Source organism: Cnephaeus nilssonii, assembly GCF_951640355.1.
Source record: "Cnephaeus nilssonii genome assembly, chromosome: 14".
Taxonomy (NCBI): domain Eukaryota; kingdom Metazoa; phylum Chordata; class Mammalia; order Chiroptera; family Vespertilionidae; genus Cnephaeus; species Cnephaeus nilssonii.
In genome coordinates this window covers 59,602,002-59,620,481 of record NC_137085.1, presented here as the reverse complement: position 1 = coordinate 59,620,481, position 18,480 = coordinate 59,602,002, and the positions used below count along the sequence as shown (strand labels likewise).

The 18,480-nt window shown below is 39.2% G+C and overlaps 1 protein-coding gene across 4 annotated transcripts in view; it reads right to left on the bottom strand.

Moving 5' to 3' along the window:
* The window catches only part of ADAMTSL1 (ADAMTS like 1), an 879,784-nt gene that overhangs the window by 391,960 nt on the left and 469,344 nt on the right, over nucleotides 1–18,480 (bottom strand). The window contains exon 1 of one of the 4 annotated variants that reach the window (XM_079789995.1): nucleotides 6,596–6,673. The exons of the other annotated variants lie outside the window; for them this stretch is intronic. Within the exon in view, the coding sequence (XP_079646121.1) occupies nucleotides 6,596–6,658 (63 nt within the window). The 5' untranslated portion in view covers nucleotides 6,659–6,673. Of the gene's footprint in view, nucleotides 1–6,595; nucleotides 6,674–18,480 lie in introns of those variants that run through there. 4 annotated transcript variants of the gene reach the window in all.

Sequence of the window (18,480 nt, the reverse complement as noted above, 5' to 3'; positions counted from 1 at the left end):
TCCTGGACCAGGTTGGTTGGTCCTGCTCTGCTCCAGGAGGCCAGACTCCAGCTGTTGACCACGATCCTGCTGTCTTGGTTCCTCTCCTCATTTATTACTGCTCCACTCGCTCCTGAAGCCCATGTTTAAAAAGGGATGTGAACCCATTTTTCCTGTTTTTCCTGCAGAACTGGCACATATACACCCCCAAGTACTCAGCACATTCTGGGTCTGTGATAAGGTGCAAGCTACACAGATTGAATCACCTTTAGGATGACTTGGCATCTTATTTCAAGTTTCCTGCATAATATATCAAAAGTAGTATCAGTACTTATATATCAATGAGTACTAGTCTGCTTATCATCTAAATTAGAAGCATATGATAATTGAAAAGGTTTTTAATTTAATAAATAACACCTTCCCACAATTCTCAGTGTTTTAACACAACAAAGGTTTGTTTCTTGCTCGAGGTTAAATGAATGTTCATAGATGTGCCTCTATGGGGGTGGCGGTTTGGGGTTCTGCTCCATGTAGTTATTCAGGGACTGAGGCTTTCGATTTGGAGGCTTTGCCATTCCCTACTCTCTTGAAGTTCTTTACTAAATTCTCAGCATCCAGCAGGCAGGAAAAGAGAGTGTTTGGTGCTTAGAGGGTTACATGAGAGATGCCAGGCCTACAAGTGCCATATTTCATGTCTAACTATAATCCGTAGACCAGAACTCAGTCATATTGCTCCATCCACTCACAGAGAAGGCTAGGAAATACAGTTTATCCTGTGCCAAGTAGTAAAAAGAAATGAGTTTTTGTGACTCCATAGCATTATCTCTGCTAAAATTAGAGTTTATAACTACCTTCCAGTTTTATAAAACTGTGGCTATTATAAATGTCATTTTCTTCCTGAGGATCAATTTCATAAAAACAAATACTTGGAAACTAAATGAATTATAAAAGATATGAAACATGCAAAATTCATTCTAATTAACAACAGCAGAAGAGATTCTTGCTCAGTTGCTATTCAGGTGTTTAAGAGAGAGAGAAAAACAAAATAGACGTCTTCACCTTGACATTTATTAGGATTGTTGACTTGGTCCTACCAACATTAGAATTAGTGAAATACTTCATATGTGAGGTGGTTGTTCACATTTTCCCTTTTTCATGTATTTTCTTTTCACCTTCTTTTGCCAAGTCATTCTTATTCATCCATTTATTCATTCATTAAAAAACATTTATTGGGATCTAATGACCAGACATCCTGAGAGGAGTGGGAGGAACAAGTCATCCCTTCTGTTGTCACTCACATCTTTGTGGAGTAGACAGACATGTAAGTACAATATGAGATTCAGAAAGTCAGTGATAAGTGCAAGGAAGCACAAGAGCTAGAAGTCACAATTAAAAATAGCATGGAGAACATAATTAAGTATTTATGCCTCTGAAAAACAATTATTAAATGCTGTCTATACATGCAGCTAAATATTGGTGGAATTTGGGGTGGGGGTAGTCAAATAGAGAAATTACAGTACTTCTTCTAAAGGAGGTTAAATGAGATAAGATCTATGTCTATGACTGAAAGAGACTATTAATAAATATAGAAAAATATTCCAACTGATTTATAAATACGGAGCTTCTGGAAATACATCAAATAAAAAGCCAGAGGTCGTTGCTGGCTGCAGACTACTATCGTCGGGACATCTTTATGACATGGCCAGAAAACGTCTAATGGGCTTACATGCTGGGTACTCCGGTTAGCAAAGTCCCGGGGAGGGGCAACCAGAACAGCTAAGCTTTATTCAATGTAGGTTTCAAGCTTGAAGTTCGGGAATTGGGGGAGATTTAGTCATTTATTTTTGAGCTCATGGAAAGAAGGGGTTGATAGCGACAGCTCACCCCAGTTAGCAGGCAGGCTCCCCACACAGCTGTGCTGGCCTATTTCAATTAGGATCCTTTAGGACTGAGATCACCCCTGGTATGCCAGTCCTAAGCCGCTCATGAGCCAGTACTGCCAATCAAGCCCAAATTCAACCACATGGTATGGTTGTTATGATGTAGACAGAAAATGACATGGACTTGTCTCATTCTGGGGAAAACATAAAGTCTGAAGCCAGTGAAAATGGCAAGACTGCAAAACTTAATTTAGACGCATTTTCCTGCGATTATCTCAACACAATTAACCAGTAGGTTACTCATGATGATTCAAGGAATGCTCTCACTAAAAAAAAAAAAAAAAAAGACTGTGCTTTTCATGCTATAAAGAGGTCTCTTTTGAGTCACTCTGCTCATGAGAACACAAGAACCCACAGAATATGCATAATGAGGGAAGGGTAGAATAAAACTTAAATACTTAGATGGGAGAAACTTAAATAATCAGACCCGGAACCCGAAATAGACACATTTAAAGCAGAGTTGTCACTGGACTATACATACGAAGTTAGAAAACACCAAATACGTATGGAGAATTAGAGGACTGTGTGATAGTCTCTATAAGTTCTTTCTTCTCTTAATTTAGTTCAAAACCAGTTCTGATGCCTGTATATACGAGACACTCTACTAGTTGTTGCAGAAAATGCAGAGATTCACAGGACACTGTATTTTTTTCCTGAAATACTTTCAAATTATATTTTGATTAAGCTATTATAAAGGAAAGAATCAAAACACCAGATCACGTCTCATCCAAATATAAACCCTGTGCCAAATGCACCAATGTAAACTGGGTTAAAAAAATGAGTTCCAAGTCTAAGGGTTAACCACACTTTGCTGATTAAAATTGCACAAATTAAATCTCCTTCAATTTTGTTATAAGGATGTAAGGATGAAGTTTGTGCTGCTCCTCAGTTTGAGTAACAGCCTATCCCATGACATGCTAGAGAAGTGCTTTCTGGCTTAGTCATGCATATGGATAAAGGGGGAATCAATATGTGTTAACACTCGCTGAAATGCACAGATACATTTATTTATTCACTCTCTCACAAGTCTTCAACATCCATGTCATTTTTTTCAAGGAAGAAAATTCCTGGTGTAACAGGATTCTTTTGTAGTTCACTAGTGACCACTATTGGACATACTTCCCTCAACTTATATAAAGCAATCGGACTGGTTCACATGAAAATAATAACGGAGACCAGAAAGTGGTCCTGAACAGACCAGACACTAAAAACAGAAGCCTGAGAAAACAAAAATGCAGCTGACCATGTCTAGACAAGAAACTGCAAAAACATGAAGAAAATAATGTGAAAAGAAATGCCTCACTGTTTTGCAGATTCAAGTAAAAAAAATCCTTAAGTTTGATTTAAAGACAATCTAGGCATGATAATAAACAATAGATATAATAAGGTGTTTGTACACATACACACACACACACACACACACACACACACACACACACACAAACACACCTCTCATTGGAGCAGGCCACAGTCGGCTGTAAATAAGGGATTTAACATTCATTCCACAAGCTAATGGTGCTTCTAGCCATCCAAGATAGATCCACTTAGATAATAGTGGAGGAGAGTGCCAGAGTGACTGAAGGGAATGGGCTATTGTGTTTGACTAGTTTCCATGTATAAATTAGTGCAGAGAAGAGAAAGAAATTCAACAGAAAAACACATGTACTTTATTATAATTCTGAGTGTTACTCTTGCAACTCCCACAATAGCAGGCGAAAGTGCTTCAAACCACTTAAAAGAAACAAAAAGCAAATGCAAATTTGGTTAAATGCCTTTCTGACAAGGAGTGATTTGACTTCAAGTTTGGATGGACACATATGTCAATGGCTGGTCATGGTTTCTGCCACATTCTTTTTGAGCTGAACAATTGGGACAGAAAAAGGAGAATGCAAAAGGGAAGCAGGGTGGGAAGATGTGGAAAGTTGGGTGATGTGGCTTAATTTGACCTGAATATCAGGATGGAAACCTCTTGGTCAGTACTACTGTCCTACTGTGTCCAGAATAAAAATGAAGTCTATGGTGTATGAGCTTTGCATGAAAGTGTGGGTGGTAACCTAAACTAGATACAATAGACACAGGGACTGCATTCTCTCAGGAACAATGCTCCAGATAAAAAGGGCTTTGGTGAGCCACATTGGAGATTTGTACACACTCACGAACCACAGCATGATACGGATGATTCAGCTGCCAGTGATATGAAGGCTGTTTTGAAGTAGAAACTGGCTTGCCGCTAAAACAGAGTGTTTTCCAACTAAGTTAAAGGGATCTTTCAAAATTGCTTAAATTAATCCCAAGAGTAGACAGACTCTTGTATAAAAGAACTACAGAAAAAATAAAAAAAACCCACAAGGCAACCAGTTCAATTTCTCTATCTAGACGGAATGTTGAGTTGTCAATGTTACACTTCTAGTTCTAAGTCAACTAAAGATCAGTCTAAAGGTCACTTTCTCTTAGGCCAATAACTCAATTTTGGTTACAAAGCTAAAGGGGGGCAGTTAATGAGCAAATGTAACAACTGTATATAATATTGTACACATCTTTAATGGGCAAGATGATGCAGGAAGCCTACGTATCTCAAAGTCCACAGACCAACCTATGCCATTGATTCCATCATTGCTAAATAATTTATAACCACAGTAAAAAGCAAACAAGTTCTGTTCTCTCCGTTTTGTGTTTGATTTGGGGACTCAAATATAAGCTTATTTCCTTATCTCTAAAATGGGTTTTAAAATGTCTTATGTGCAAGGTTATTGTATGGATGCTTTGTAATGCTTTTCAAACAACCGGCCTAGAGTTTGGCCCTTTCAGACACACCGTACCCGGCACAGGGGCATATCTTGGCACTCGCCAGTTCTCTCTCTTTTTTTTTTTCTACCATAACTCTAAGGAGCCCTGCTCATTTAAATACAGGTATGAAACAAACCTGGATTTGATTTCATTTTATCCTTAATACAATTATTGTAATTGAAACAAAATATGTTTTATGTTTTAAACCTGAAATAAATCTCATTATGTGCTCAAATATACATTTGAATAGTCAAGATATCAAAGAGGGATATAATGCATTTACCAAATGGATAGCAAAACAATCTATTTCTGAATGGGAAAGTTTTTTCCAATGTAAAATGAGATCATACTTCATATGGAAGATTCCAAAAAAGTAATGTGTACTGGTAATTTGCTTTATGATACAATTAGATGGGAACATACACATACTTTTAAAAAATCACAAAGAAAAAAAATAAAAAAGACGAGGCAACCTAATGGTGTGTATGTAAGTAACACCTCCCATATGGAAAAAATGAGACACCTTTCATAAATTGCTTGCTTCAGTAGTCATAAAGCACACCTAGACATTCTGCTTTTTATATTCCTCCAAACAGCTAAAACTTACAGTGCATTCATGCTTAAAATTCAGTTCACCCTTAAATTTTCAAGAAATCTTAAAAATACATTTCTGTATTTACAGCCTTTGCAATGTAGCATCATGATTTCCTGGCTATAATGATGCAAATAAGTGGAAATGTATAAAATTGTTAATCGCTGTCTGATTACTCTATCTGATGAATCTTCAATTTGTACCAAATGGCTTACTTCCCTTCTTCATAATTATAGTGCAGATCAAATTTGTCAGAGTGTAATCAGAACAAAACATTCCTTCACCATCGACGAATCACTGCAACCTCCATAATTCGCTGCCTGTTTACCTTGCCCCCTCCTGGCCTTGTTGCCTCCTGAGGATGTGCGGGCATCCATAAATGTCACGGGGAGAGCTACAATCACGTTCGTTTGGAACCAGTGTGTGCACATTTTGGAATCAAACCTTCAGATGAGGTTTGCTAAGCTGCCTGCCCAGAACACTCTGGTTTAAAAAATGTGCATTGCTATTAATATTTTGAGTGTAGATTTTTTTTGGACAGTAAATGTTCATTTTCTGCCCATAAAACCAAGTATGAGTCACAATGGAACATTTACTTTGAGTCAAAAATGCAGTGTGTGCTGATGTTCCAGAGCAGAGCATCTTATCACCGCGACTGCGGAGGGCAGCCGTACAGAAAGTCAGCATTTTCTTCTTCTTCAAAAGCAGATCTGAGATCAAAGACCATAATCCCCAATTCATAAATAGCAGCATTAACTTGTATCCATACACGACTTGGAGTAATTATGAGCTATCATCTGGGCTGGCTGCAAAGAGGCGCGCATTCCCTCTTTTACCTGGTTCCGCAGCACATGGTCACAGAGGGAAAAGAGCTCTTAAAAGGCAGCGGGGGAAGCCCCTCATAGCCCATCCTTCAGAAAACTCCAGGAACACAGCGGTGAGTGAGTCTGATCTGAGGACGCCTGTCATCCACATTCCAAGCATACACACCATCCTTTATACAGTCCCCAGCTCGCAAACTCTGTGCAGTCTATCCCAAAGTCCGTGTCTCGATATTATTCTAGACCTCTCACTGATCCCACAACGTCTGGCAGACTTTATTTCGCTTGAGAAGTTGGGGTTAAAGTTCTGAAAGAATTTTTTTTTAATCACGTAAATTATTTTACCTGGCGTTTGAAGATCAAGATACACCACAACCCCCCCCCCCCCCACACACACACACACACACACACGGGGCACCCCAACAGCACCCAGACTAAATGGCAATAGCAATGTATAAAAAGGAAAAGGCATTTACCAGGAGCAGGAAAGCCAGAAAGAGGAGCGGTGTGCCAGGAGTTGCCCGACGGCAGCATTCCATGCTTGGATCCTTGCCGGAATCTGGATCGGACACCGAATAAGCTGCTAAGTGCTCCTCTGCCTGCTGTCACATCCAGTCCCGGTGCTAACACTCCAGCCCTGCCTATCAGCTTCCATCAGCCCCGCTCACATTTCCTGACTAGGGGTGGGTGGGTAGGTGGATGGGTGGGGGGTAAGCTGAATGGAATCTCTCTCGGAGCAGGCAGCCAGCCAATCAGGCTCCTGCTAATCAGACATGCTGAATAACAAAGCCAGGGGGACAGAGAAAGTGTAACAGTGCGAGCTAAAAAAAAAAAAAAAGAAGAAGGGGAAAAGGACGAAAAAGAAAGGAGAGCAGAGCGCGCAGCAGAGCCAGAAGAGAAATGCAAAAGATGCAGAACTGCAAATGATGACGCCAAGCCCTGTGCTAGGAACTAACCTGGTTAGTTCTTTGTGAGATGCATTGCTCTTTGCCATTTGCTTGTGCCGATGCCTGCTGCTTTGTAAAGTACAGTAGCTCCCTGTGACTCTGTATTGTTCCATTCAGGAGAGAAACTTAATCCCTGTCAATATATAACATATGCCATAAAGGGAGAGAGAATCATAGACAAAACCTGACTTACTGTGCCCTTTAAATGTGTGCTGTACAACAGCTTTATTCCTCTTCCATAAAGTTGTTCTTTATTTTTCCCCTTGACTTGGAGAAGGGAGACTATATAAATTTTTGAAAGTTACTCACTGAACCTAAATAGTGGCATAAGTTACTTAGTGTATTAATGACTTGATCTAAAAAAAAAGGAAGTTGATTCTTTGTAAAGTGACAATTTAAAACACCCAAGATTTACTAAGGCTAAAGGCACAATTAGAAATTTAGATCCACTCGTTGAAAAAGAAGCCCTTAACAAAGGCAGGGATGACTGGCACTGAAATTTGAGGTTGAAGAACAGACTGCTTTTGACACATGGCCAACTCTCAACTGTCTGCGTTAGGAGGGGAGAGAAAAAAAAAAAGGATGAATTAAATCCTCAGTTAATCCCCAAACGTTTTAACCGACAGACAGTTTCAGCCTCCTCCTTCGTGTCCTTTATCAGAGCTGCTGTAATGCAGCAGGAAAAGCTGAAGTGAGTTTTGCCTCCTTTTTCTCTCCCTCCTGCAGTGGATGGAGAGATGACCCTCCAGGTCCAGCCCAGCCTGGAGGAAGTGCTAACAAGCAGTGAAATGATGACAAGGCCAAGGGCAGGGCAGGAAGCTTCTGAGTCCCGTTAATCCACCAGTGAGCAGATTCCACTCTACCAGAGGGGATTTTATTACAGTTTTAGGAAAGTGTCAAGTGTCCAACAAGGACGTCTTTCTCCTTATCTGCTAAGGAAATCACTGGGTTTTTGAAAGAATGAAATAGCAAACTTGGCCTTACATTTCCATAGGTGTGTCGCCAGGAAGTTTTTCCTTTGTAGATCTCTTGATAGGCTATTTATGGTAGAAGACACTTAGAACTAATGTTCTTTCCTTTCGTTAATAAAAAAAAAATTACCGACATGAGGCATGAAACACACAAATATGGAAAACCTGATGAAGCCACAGTAGGCATGTGAATACAGGCAGGTCTGCCTATATACAGATCTGCAGTGCTGCTTTTCAGAAAGGTGAGGAAAAGCAGGTTGTTCAACTTCAGGCTACTGACTTCGTATGATATATCAATTAAAGACAGCAGAGCTTTACAATTCCCATTTTTAACCTGTGAGGAAAGTCAAGGGCATACAAGGATCCACCTTCTCTTCACCTAGGAAAATGGATAGTACGAATCCACACCACAGAGGCCCTGTTCCTAAAGTGTGCTTTTCTCTTTCACAAACATTCGTTTCACGAATCTCTCAAAAACTGGTGAAGGCTCATAAGCTGAAGAATATTCATGAGTAACTATAAAAATACTTGAATGGTGTGATCTGAAGTCTTTATCATATTACAAATGGATTGATTGAAATAACCTTTCATTTATGAAGCGGTGTCACATCTCTCTCTTTTACACATCAGAGCTTTCTGCCACCGGGTTTTTTTCTTCCGTCAGAGTTACTAGTTGTAGAGTTCCAACTAGTTCTGTAAAAAAAGGAATATTTTATCTCACACCTAAACTTCACTCATGAGGCAGGTCAATAGGGAAGAAGAGGTGGTGGAGAAGGAATAATAGTAAAAATGGTAAAGGTACAATACCATTTGTAGAAGAATAGAAAAAATTGGTCTGATAAGAGAATAACTGGTAGCCACTTATATGCTAGTCTAGATGCCTTCCTGCTTTGGAAATAAATATTGTCTAGATGGCTGATTCAGAGATTTATTTGGAGCTTTGATGGACATATCAATGTATAGCAAGATGGTCACCACAACACTCACTCTATAGTTATAGTACAATATTTTTAAGTCAAGCTCTAAATCACTTCAGGAGGATGCCCACCACAGTGTCTCATGCTTCTGGTCCCTATGCTTGTAACATTTCCTTTCCTGTTGGGGGATGCCCCGAGAAATGAGGAAAAGCAGTTGCACAGTCAAGCATTAAGCGTTGTAGAGCAAACTCCAAGCTTACTCTAACTTCAGAAATAGGAGAACAAAACCAAGGTGGATTAGGGTGATGGAGGTGAATTTTTGGCATGAGCTAATTTCGATAACTAGTGAAGATTATATGATATCTTTAAAGTTTACAAACTTATTTTATACCCACAATCTCATATGACCTTTATGACTACTCTGTGAAGTTGGTTAAGTAACTCACCCCATTTTATCTATGTGAAAACTGAGGCTCAGAGAAGTGAAGTGACTTGCCACAGGCACCACTGGCTAGAACTGGACTTTGAAAGACGTCTTCTGACTTTTACTCTCTCTCATCATTTATATATACTCATCCATGCATATATATATTATATATATATACATATATATACACACATATATACATATATATACACGTGTGTGTGTGTGTGCGCGCACACGCGCACATACACACTTTCAGATGTTGGTAGTGGTGTCATAGTGGTTGAGGGGATTGTTTACAGTGAAGGCAAAGGAGCAGGAGGCAGGCTGCCCAGGTTTACTATATGTACACGCTACCTGACAGTGGAAAGTATCAAATTAGTGTATAACTTCTCTGCCTCCTATCTGAGTCATTTCTAAAACCTTTATCAGAGCCGAGGAAAAATGACATCTAACCCTAGGTAATCTAGCTCCATGCTAATGCTAACGGCAGCCTGGGAAAGGCCTCTTATGGCATCTGAGCGGGGCGTTGGCCGAGTTCCTTTTTTCCTCTTCAGGTATCTAAATTAAAGCCGTCTGCCAGTGTCTGAGCAGCCGCAGCGGCAGCGGCAGCGGCAGCCCCGGCTGCTGTAATACTGGTTACCGGCTCCCTGCACAATATATTAGGTGAAATGAAAGCAGAAGCAAGAGTGTCAGGGCTGTCTGAAGCATCATTCCAAATGGTATGGATTTAACAATACTTAATTTAAAAAACACCAGCTTGGACAGGAGCAAGCTGTTAACATTCAGTGTGCTTTATGGCAGGAAAGAGTGAGCTAAACTCTCGGAATTTCTCTCCCTGGGGAGAGTACGTTACAGTGTTCACGCTGGAGCCACCTGTCTCTTCCTGAGGTTGGGCCTTCTCACATGGCCCGCCAGTTGCAGTAACTGGGGTAAAGAGGGCAGAGGGTCTTCTGGAAAGAACTCAGGGGGTGGGGAGCATTGACGACCTGGGTAAGGTCTCATCTACCCTCTTGAAAGGGGTGGTTATGGTGGCATCTGAGCCTTACTGTCCTCACGGAAGTTGTGTGATGTCCCTAGCTAATTCTGAAAATTAAAGGGAGGAAAAATGGTGTGTGAATGAATACGATAAAACTACCAGAAGCTGACTGCTGGTCTCAGGGACAGAGCTGGAATTTGAACTGGTGACTATAGCTCTCCAATTCACCTAATACCCAGTTAGCACACTAAGCGATTGGAGTGTTTGCTAAAATTTTCAAATCATCTTTCACACATAACCTAGAGTAATATAAGCAGAAACTCTATAAGGTAGAGAGTAATTATTATCCTCAATGACTGATGAGGAAACTAGTGCATTTATAAGTAGGTTCATCAAAGTTACTTATTAGCAGGTGAAAAATTGGACTGTATCTAAGTGGTTTGACTTTGCCCTGGCAACTCTCTGAGAAGTTGATGAAAATAGTTACTTTTATTGAGTCTTTCACATGCCAGGCACTGTTCTAACTTTATATTTATTATTTCTTTTAATTATCACAACAACTCTATAATATAGGTACACTTTTTATCCCCATATGGATGTTATTTATGGCAGATCAGCATCCACATTCACCCCAACCAGTGCCTTCCTGAAACATAGAGGCCAGAAACCAAGAAACTACATTTCCCAGACTCCCTTGCAGCTAGGGCATTGGATGTGCTAGTAACTTAGATTTGGCCACCAGAAACACTTCCATAAGATTTGGAAAGTGGAAGTGAGGGAGGCAGAGACCACACTTTGCTCTTTTGCTTGTAAAAATGACTACAGAGTAATGTGCTTTGTCTCCAGCCATGCTAGCCATTCACTACATTTGTAGGTGGCAAGAGGTAGTTCTAGATGGATCAAAGAATGTGGGCAAAGTTCTTAAAGCCCTTGCATTTCCATTCAGCAAGGGACTTCCTGGTTATGAAAGAGGCAGCTGCTCCTGTGGTGATCTACTGCTGTAGAGTACCATGAGAGTCTTCAGAAAGTTCAAACCAGAGACTTTTTCCAATTTTCTGTTAGTTGATTAACACCCCATAAGATAATACTTTATGCTTAGACTAGAGGCCCAGTACACCATTTCCTGCATGGGTGGGGTCCAGCTGGCCACCCTGATCTGCCAGCGGGGGCTGGGGGCAGGATGGGGGATGGAGGGAGGCGGGGACTCGGGAGGTTGGCCCGCCAGCCCTGCCCCCTGGTCGAACTCCAGTCAAACTCCCAGTTGAGGGGACAATTTGCATATTACCCTTTTATTATATAGGATTAGCAAGGATAAACTCTGTTCTCTGGAACAGAATCCTTTACTGATATATACCCTTTAACAGAGGAGAAGATTGAGGCCCATAGAATTAAATAACTTGCCTAAGATCACATACCCAGAGAGGGGAAAGGCCAAGATCTGAACCCAGGCCATCAGTGTTCCTAACCATTAAGCAACACTGCCCCTTTGTAGATCAAAGGGCCATGGGAATTTAGAGAAGAGAGAGGTCATTGCCAGTTTGAGAACTCAGTGAGGAGTACCCAAGCAGAAGACATAGAAATTGAAAAAGACCTTGAGATACAGAGTCCTTTAAGAGATGAAAAGAAAAGGGCTTTTTGCAGGTGAGAACAGAGTAAGCAGAGAGAAGACAGGAACATGTGAGACGTAGGCTTTTACTGACCCTGACCCACACCACTTTAGACTGTTTAAAGGGGGAAAACATGTTTTTAAATTCTTTATCCCACAGTCTCCCTTTCCCTACAAAGTGTCTAGCACTGCATGTTCCATATGGAAGGAACATAGCACATTTTAAAATTTGGTTTGATTTATTTCTAGCTACCCAAAACACTGAGCCTCAGCTCACATTTTTTCCTATTGTCTGCAATGCTTAATTCAGGGCTTCTCACATAGTAGGTACTTGGTTTGAATCTGTGACCCCAGCCAGTGGCAGAGAGGAATTCTGAAGACCGCGTGGTGTAGTGCAAAGAACCCAGATTTTGGAGCCGTCCCACTGATTACCAAAAACACATCAATGAAATAAGCTGCTTGAAGTGTCTGAGCCCAGTTGTGTTGGTTTTGTTTTTGTGTTAAGCTGTTAAATGATGAGAGTAACACTCAGCACCATAGGGCTGCTGTGGGCAGTGGAGTGAGGGATTTGCAGTCTAGCTCAGAGCCTGATACCAGGTAAGAGCTCAATAAATTGTTACCGTGGTAGATGGTGGGCTCCCGGACTGCGAGAGGGCGCAGGCCTGGCTGAGGGATCCCCCCGAGTGCACGAATTTTTGTGCAATGGGCCTCTAGTCGAATTATATTCAACAAACACTTATAGAGCACCTACTGTGTGCAAGGCATGATAAGTAGAGAATCTGGCAACAGATACACTGCCTTTTGTAGCCTTTTTGACACAGAGAGACACCACATTAATGGCTGACATTTGAATTATGGTTGCAATATTCATATATTAAACCCAAATGTAATATATAAATCCAAGATCCTTGATTCTTAGCTCAGTACTATTTCCATGACATCATCCTCTACAGATAAAATAATTATACCAGAGCCAGACAATAAGGTGAAGGGGTGTTAACAGATTTATAGACAATAGAGAGAGAGTGGGATTAAAGTACAAAAGCCAAATTCCTCAGCTTGGCATTCAAGGACGCCCTGCTCTGCTTCCAGTCCCAGGGTAACAGAAAGTCATGCTCCGGCCCAAGGGAGACACCTGATATTGCCCCAGGACCCCAAGCTCTCCCACTTCCAAATATCTGTCCCTTCTGTCCCTTCTGCCTGGAAGGCCCTTACTCTCATCTCTGCCTCAAAAGTGTAGCCCTCATGTCAGTTTCTCCACAAGGCCTAGTACATAATTGACATTAGATAAATACTTGTCAAAGTAACATATGAGTTAGTGAACATATGCTATGTCTACCAATATGGTAGCAGGAAAAAAAAAAAGCAAAAGCAAAAAAAAAAAAAAGCACTCAGGAGAGTTACAAAAGAAAACATGGCCTCTGAAAACTGAGGCAAATCTAAATTAAAATTGAATAAAATTTGAATTTCAAAGTAGCAATTAAACCACAGAAAACCAGAGGTCTCTTTCTCTAAAATAAAATAGATCATTGTGGGCCTGTAATTTTATTCCCGTTATATGTTGGTTGTATTTGCTAACACCAAGTGGAAGAATGGTTTCCCTGTTAAGTTAGAAAGTTTATCTCATATCACAATTATAAATACTGTCAAAACTATAAAACACTGTCAAATAATGAAATCTTGAAAAACAACCTATAAACCTATAACTAAAAATAACTTATAATATAGTGGGGTTTTTTGTTTGTTTTTTTAGGTTTCATAAAAGGACATGTAGTTGGTAGGTAAAACTGGATATATTACCTTTCCTACTTGAAAATGTGGTAGGCCTTTCTTTTGAAAAAAAAATTCATGAAGAAACTTTGAAATTGGTAAGTATGGCAAGAGGGAAAATTATACAGAATAAAAACATAAAGAATTAAATACAAGCCAATAACAACAAGAACATTACCAATATGCAGGTGTTTTGACAGTGAAATATGGAGTACAATTGGGAGAAATAGGTAAAAGAATCCAGAGATTTCTTTTTTAACATGTGCATTGCCTAGAAGTTAAAATCTAATATTGGTTTCATAGCACAGAAATTAGTAGTTATTAAAAGCAGAGGGTCCCAAAGATGAAGGGAAGAACCCCTGGTCCTTAGATCTGATTATAGGGTCAGAGCCAATCACAAAAGCCTTTGGGAGCAGCTGGATGGGATACAATCCTAGCCTGGAGGTTTCTTGGATTTAAGTTCAGCAAGCTAAGTTCGATAAGTCACCTGAGCAAACTTATAGGATGAATACCAGTGGAGGCATGTCTGCAGTGCGCAAAATAAATAGGCAGTAAGGTCCAAGGCACGTGACTATGACAGTTTTCTCATAGTCTTCTTTAGAGAAGTATACCTTTGTCCAGATGGTCACACAGGCCTCGCATTTGATTTCAATGTTTGGTTACATATCTTCCCTCTGCACCTCCCCATCTCTCCCTCTATGCTGCCTCACTTTTCTAAGACTGAGATAGAAATGGTCTTGTCAGCCTCAGAATGGCCTTGTACCTAGAATGTTTACTCATATGCTTTTACTTTTGCTCTCAATAGCTTGGTTTTTAAACCCATGCCTGCATTTTTAAGGGCAATAAAATTTAAACAACATACCCGTGGCAGAAATATTAACCATCTCCAAATATCTATCATTCTTTTTTTGTTTGTTTGTTTGGGTAACAAACATAGATGGCTACCCAGAAAAGAGACATTTTCTAGCCTCTCTTGCAGCTATGTGTGATGACCATGTGACAAAGTTCTTCTTAAGGAGATTTAAGTGAAGGTTTATGTGCAATTCCAAGTATTGTCCTTAAAAAAAAGAGAGAGAGAGAGAGAGGGGATATGTCCTCTTTCCTCCTTATTGTGAACAGAATGATAACATATAATAATACTAGAATTTTGTTTGTATGGGTTCCATCAATCAAGTTTCTAAGTTAGCTGAAATGATTTTCTCTTCAAGCTACTATTACAGATGGTGTACATGGGGGAAGGGTTGGTGATGTCCTGAGTCATCTGATTTACAGGACAATGTATATGTACTGTTTCCATCTGATTCTAGTTGACTCAGTTACTTAAAGCCTCAAGTTACTGAAGCTTGGGGTCATGAAGGCACTCTAGCTGTATACTGTACAAATATATTACTATCTCAAGAAGACTGAGAAAAGGAGTTAATGAATCAGTTATAAATCATTACTACCATCAAAAATAAGAACAACAACAAACTACTGAAACATTAGCCTGGAAGCCGTGAAGGCAGTGTCTGTGTCTTATCTGTTCCTTCCCAACCTTTGGCATGGCCACCTGGCATGTAACATTTGTTGCAAGTATGAATGAAAAAGCACAAGCTTGATTTCTTAAAAAAATTAAACATAGAATTACCCTATGATTCTGTACTTCCACTTCTGGATATATACCAAAAGAAATGAAAACAAACTCAAACAGATATTTAGATACCCCTGTCCACAGCAGCATTATTCACTTTAATCAAAAGGTAGAAGCAACCCAAGAGTCTGTTGACAGATGAATGGATAAATGAAATGTGGTATTTGCAGACAATGTAATATTATTCAGCCTTAAAGAGGAGGGAAATTCTGACACACGTGACGTCATGCATGAACCTTGAGGACATGTATGAATCCACTTATATAAGGTACCTAGCGCAGTCAAATTCATAGAGACAAACTAGAATGGTGGTCGCCAGAAGCTGGGGAAGGAGGAGGAATGAAGAATGAACATTTAATGTGTACAGAGTTTCAGCTGGGGAATTTTTAAAAAATTCTGGAGATGGATGGTGGTGATGGTTGCACAATAATTTGAATTTACTTAATGCCACAGCACTGTACACTTAAAATAGTTAAAATGGTAAAATTTTATGTGCTACATATTTACACAGTATAAAATTTTAAGGAAGGGAAAAAAGATTATAAAATAAAAAAATAAGTTACCTGTGTAAAAGCAATCCCAATGAAATCCCCTGATGTGAGCTCCTAATTCTTGTGCCAAATAACTGTGGAACTCAGTATAATAATGGATATGCTGCCATGTTTGATTACTACATTTCTTACAAGTTAAAAATAAATACAGTGAGCACAAGTTTTACCATGTTATGTCAACAATGCCACCCTCACGCAAAAGGAGAACAAATGTTAGAGAATTATTTCTTGGATTAAGTTTTCACATATGTAGATCGGATGTCCTTCTTTCAACTTAAATGTAAATGAGGCTGTGCTCCCCAAGCCTTTGCACTCACTCTTCTGGCCGGTACGCTCTTCCTCTCATGCTTCTGCTGATTATGCTCTGACAGTGCCTCATGCCTCATCTTAGGACTTCCTCATAGAGGGCTTCCCAGATCTGTCAATCTGTAAATTGGCCTTTCCTGTTGTTTGTTTTCAATGCCTTCTTGTACAGAACCCAGCCTAGTTCATAGTTATGAATCATGTGTATTTGTATTTACATTCATTTGTGTGATTACATACTCAGGGTCTCTCTCTCTCCCATTAGACTTGGAGATTTATAGAAGCAGGAACTATTCCAGTTTTGTTAACCACTGTATACAATATCTAGCACAGAATCTAAGCACATAGTGTGTTTTCAATAAATATTTGTTGAATGAATAAATTAATATCTAAACAGAAGTCTTCAAAGACTTTGGTAACAGTCAATTTCTTAAGCTGGGTAACGGGTAATACATAACCATTTTGTTATTTTTAAAATACTTTATACACATACATACACATATACATAATTTATATATATAATTTATATATATATAATAGATATATGCATATATGTTTATAAATAATATTTATATCCCAACTGTTAATGAATGGACCAAGGAAGTCAAATGTTATTTCCTCATGTCTAATCCTTTTCCTGCCTATTTCTTCAAAGACCATTATTGGTTCAGTATCTTATTCTATTTCTCCCTTGTCTCATTCCAAAGGTCTATGTTAGACAGATAAAGGCAAGCAATTTATTGTTCTTCAAGTACATGCAATTTCATTTCTTCTTTAAATGTTATTCTGAGATACCAGTCTAATAATGACAGAGGTTGGGTAGATTAAATAAAAATGCCAGGGAAATGCATCTACTTCACATATGAACAAAAGTGATATATTTCAAATACCTATATGCAATGATTTAAGAACCATAATGATATAATTTGCTTACCAAGGTAAAGAGAAAGAGATGATGCTCACAAAATATTCTTATCAACAATAATATATTTGGGTATATGTTCAAATCGGATACATAATAAAATTTGATACTGGTATTTATTTTGTCTGTACAGTCATGTATTATGTTTCTTAACTAAGATTTATATTGCTTATTCTTTAATTGTGCAACTTTGTTAGGTTTGCAATATTCTTTGAAGATTAAGTACAAAATATAATAAAGACTTGCTTTAACAGTTACACTTATTAAAATTAGACTGAACACATGAACTTAATTTTCCTTGCAAAATGGCAATGTTGTGATGTTCTTAAATGGCCAATGTTACCACAGGCCAATATAATGTTTTTATGAGCAACCAGAAAAAGTAATCTGTGGTGTCATTTGCTGAAGGATTCTATAATTATTTTCTCTTCATTTGGAAGGGTGATTTCCATCGAAATGTGAGTTTGCTCATCATAGACAGAGATGTCATACACTGTGTGTGTGTCACAGTAGAAAAGGTTCATTGGGTGGACTTGAAAAGTGTTAGCTTGAAGACTTCTTGTGGATGACCCAATGTCGGCTTTTCATGGAAGCAACTCACTTTTGCAAAGAATGAAATCCCTGAAAATGAGCTGGGGGCAGCGACAGTATCCCAGTATAAAAATCTGTGTGTACACGTAGTAAAATTTGGAAATTGAATTCACTCTGCTTCAGATTTCACTTTTCCCCCCATTAAATCAGAGCACGACACAGGCATCACACAATCTGCCATAAATAATTCTTCACAACCGTCTGCTCCACTTTGAGTGCCCTGGACCCTGTCCAGCCATAAAACCTGGATCTACTTTTACTACTAAAGAGGATGGTCCCCCCATGGCTAGGGCTGGAGAAGCTGAAATGGAAAAGGAGCTTGCTGTTCAAGCAGTTACTCTGCATGTGGCATCCTATGCAGCAAACAAACAGCGGGCTCGCTGTGGAGCTAGGCAAGACCTTGAATATCTTGACAAGATTTATAAATAAGATTTGGTATTTATTTATTATTTTTAAAACTTTCCATTGTTCTCTCCTTGGTAATGTAATATGATATATACTTTGCCAAGAATAGGGTGTGGTTGCTCCACAGCTTAGCCCATCGTGAAATGTCATGCTTAAGACTTGAGTCAGAACATCAAAACAATGCAATTCTAGAAACAGAGTGCCAACAGTTTTTGTGGGGTGTTTTTTTTGTGTGTTTTTTTTTCCACTTCTGCTAGATGCAACTCTACTGGAGTTGGGAATATTAGATTTTGTCATTAGTCTGTCTAGTCATAACCCTGAAAATAATATGGGTACATCTTGAAC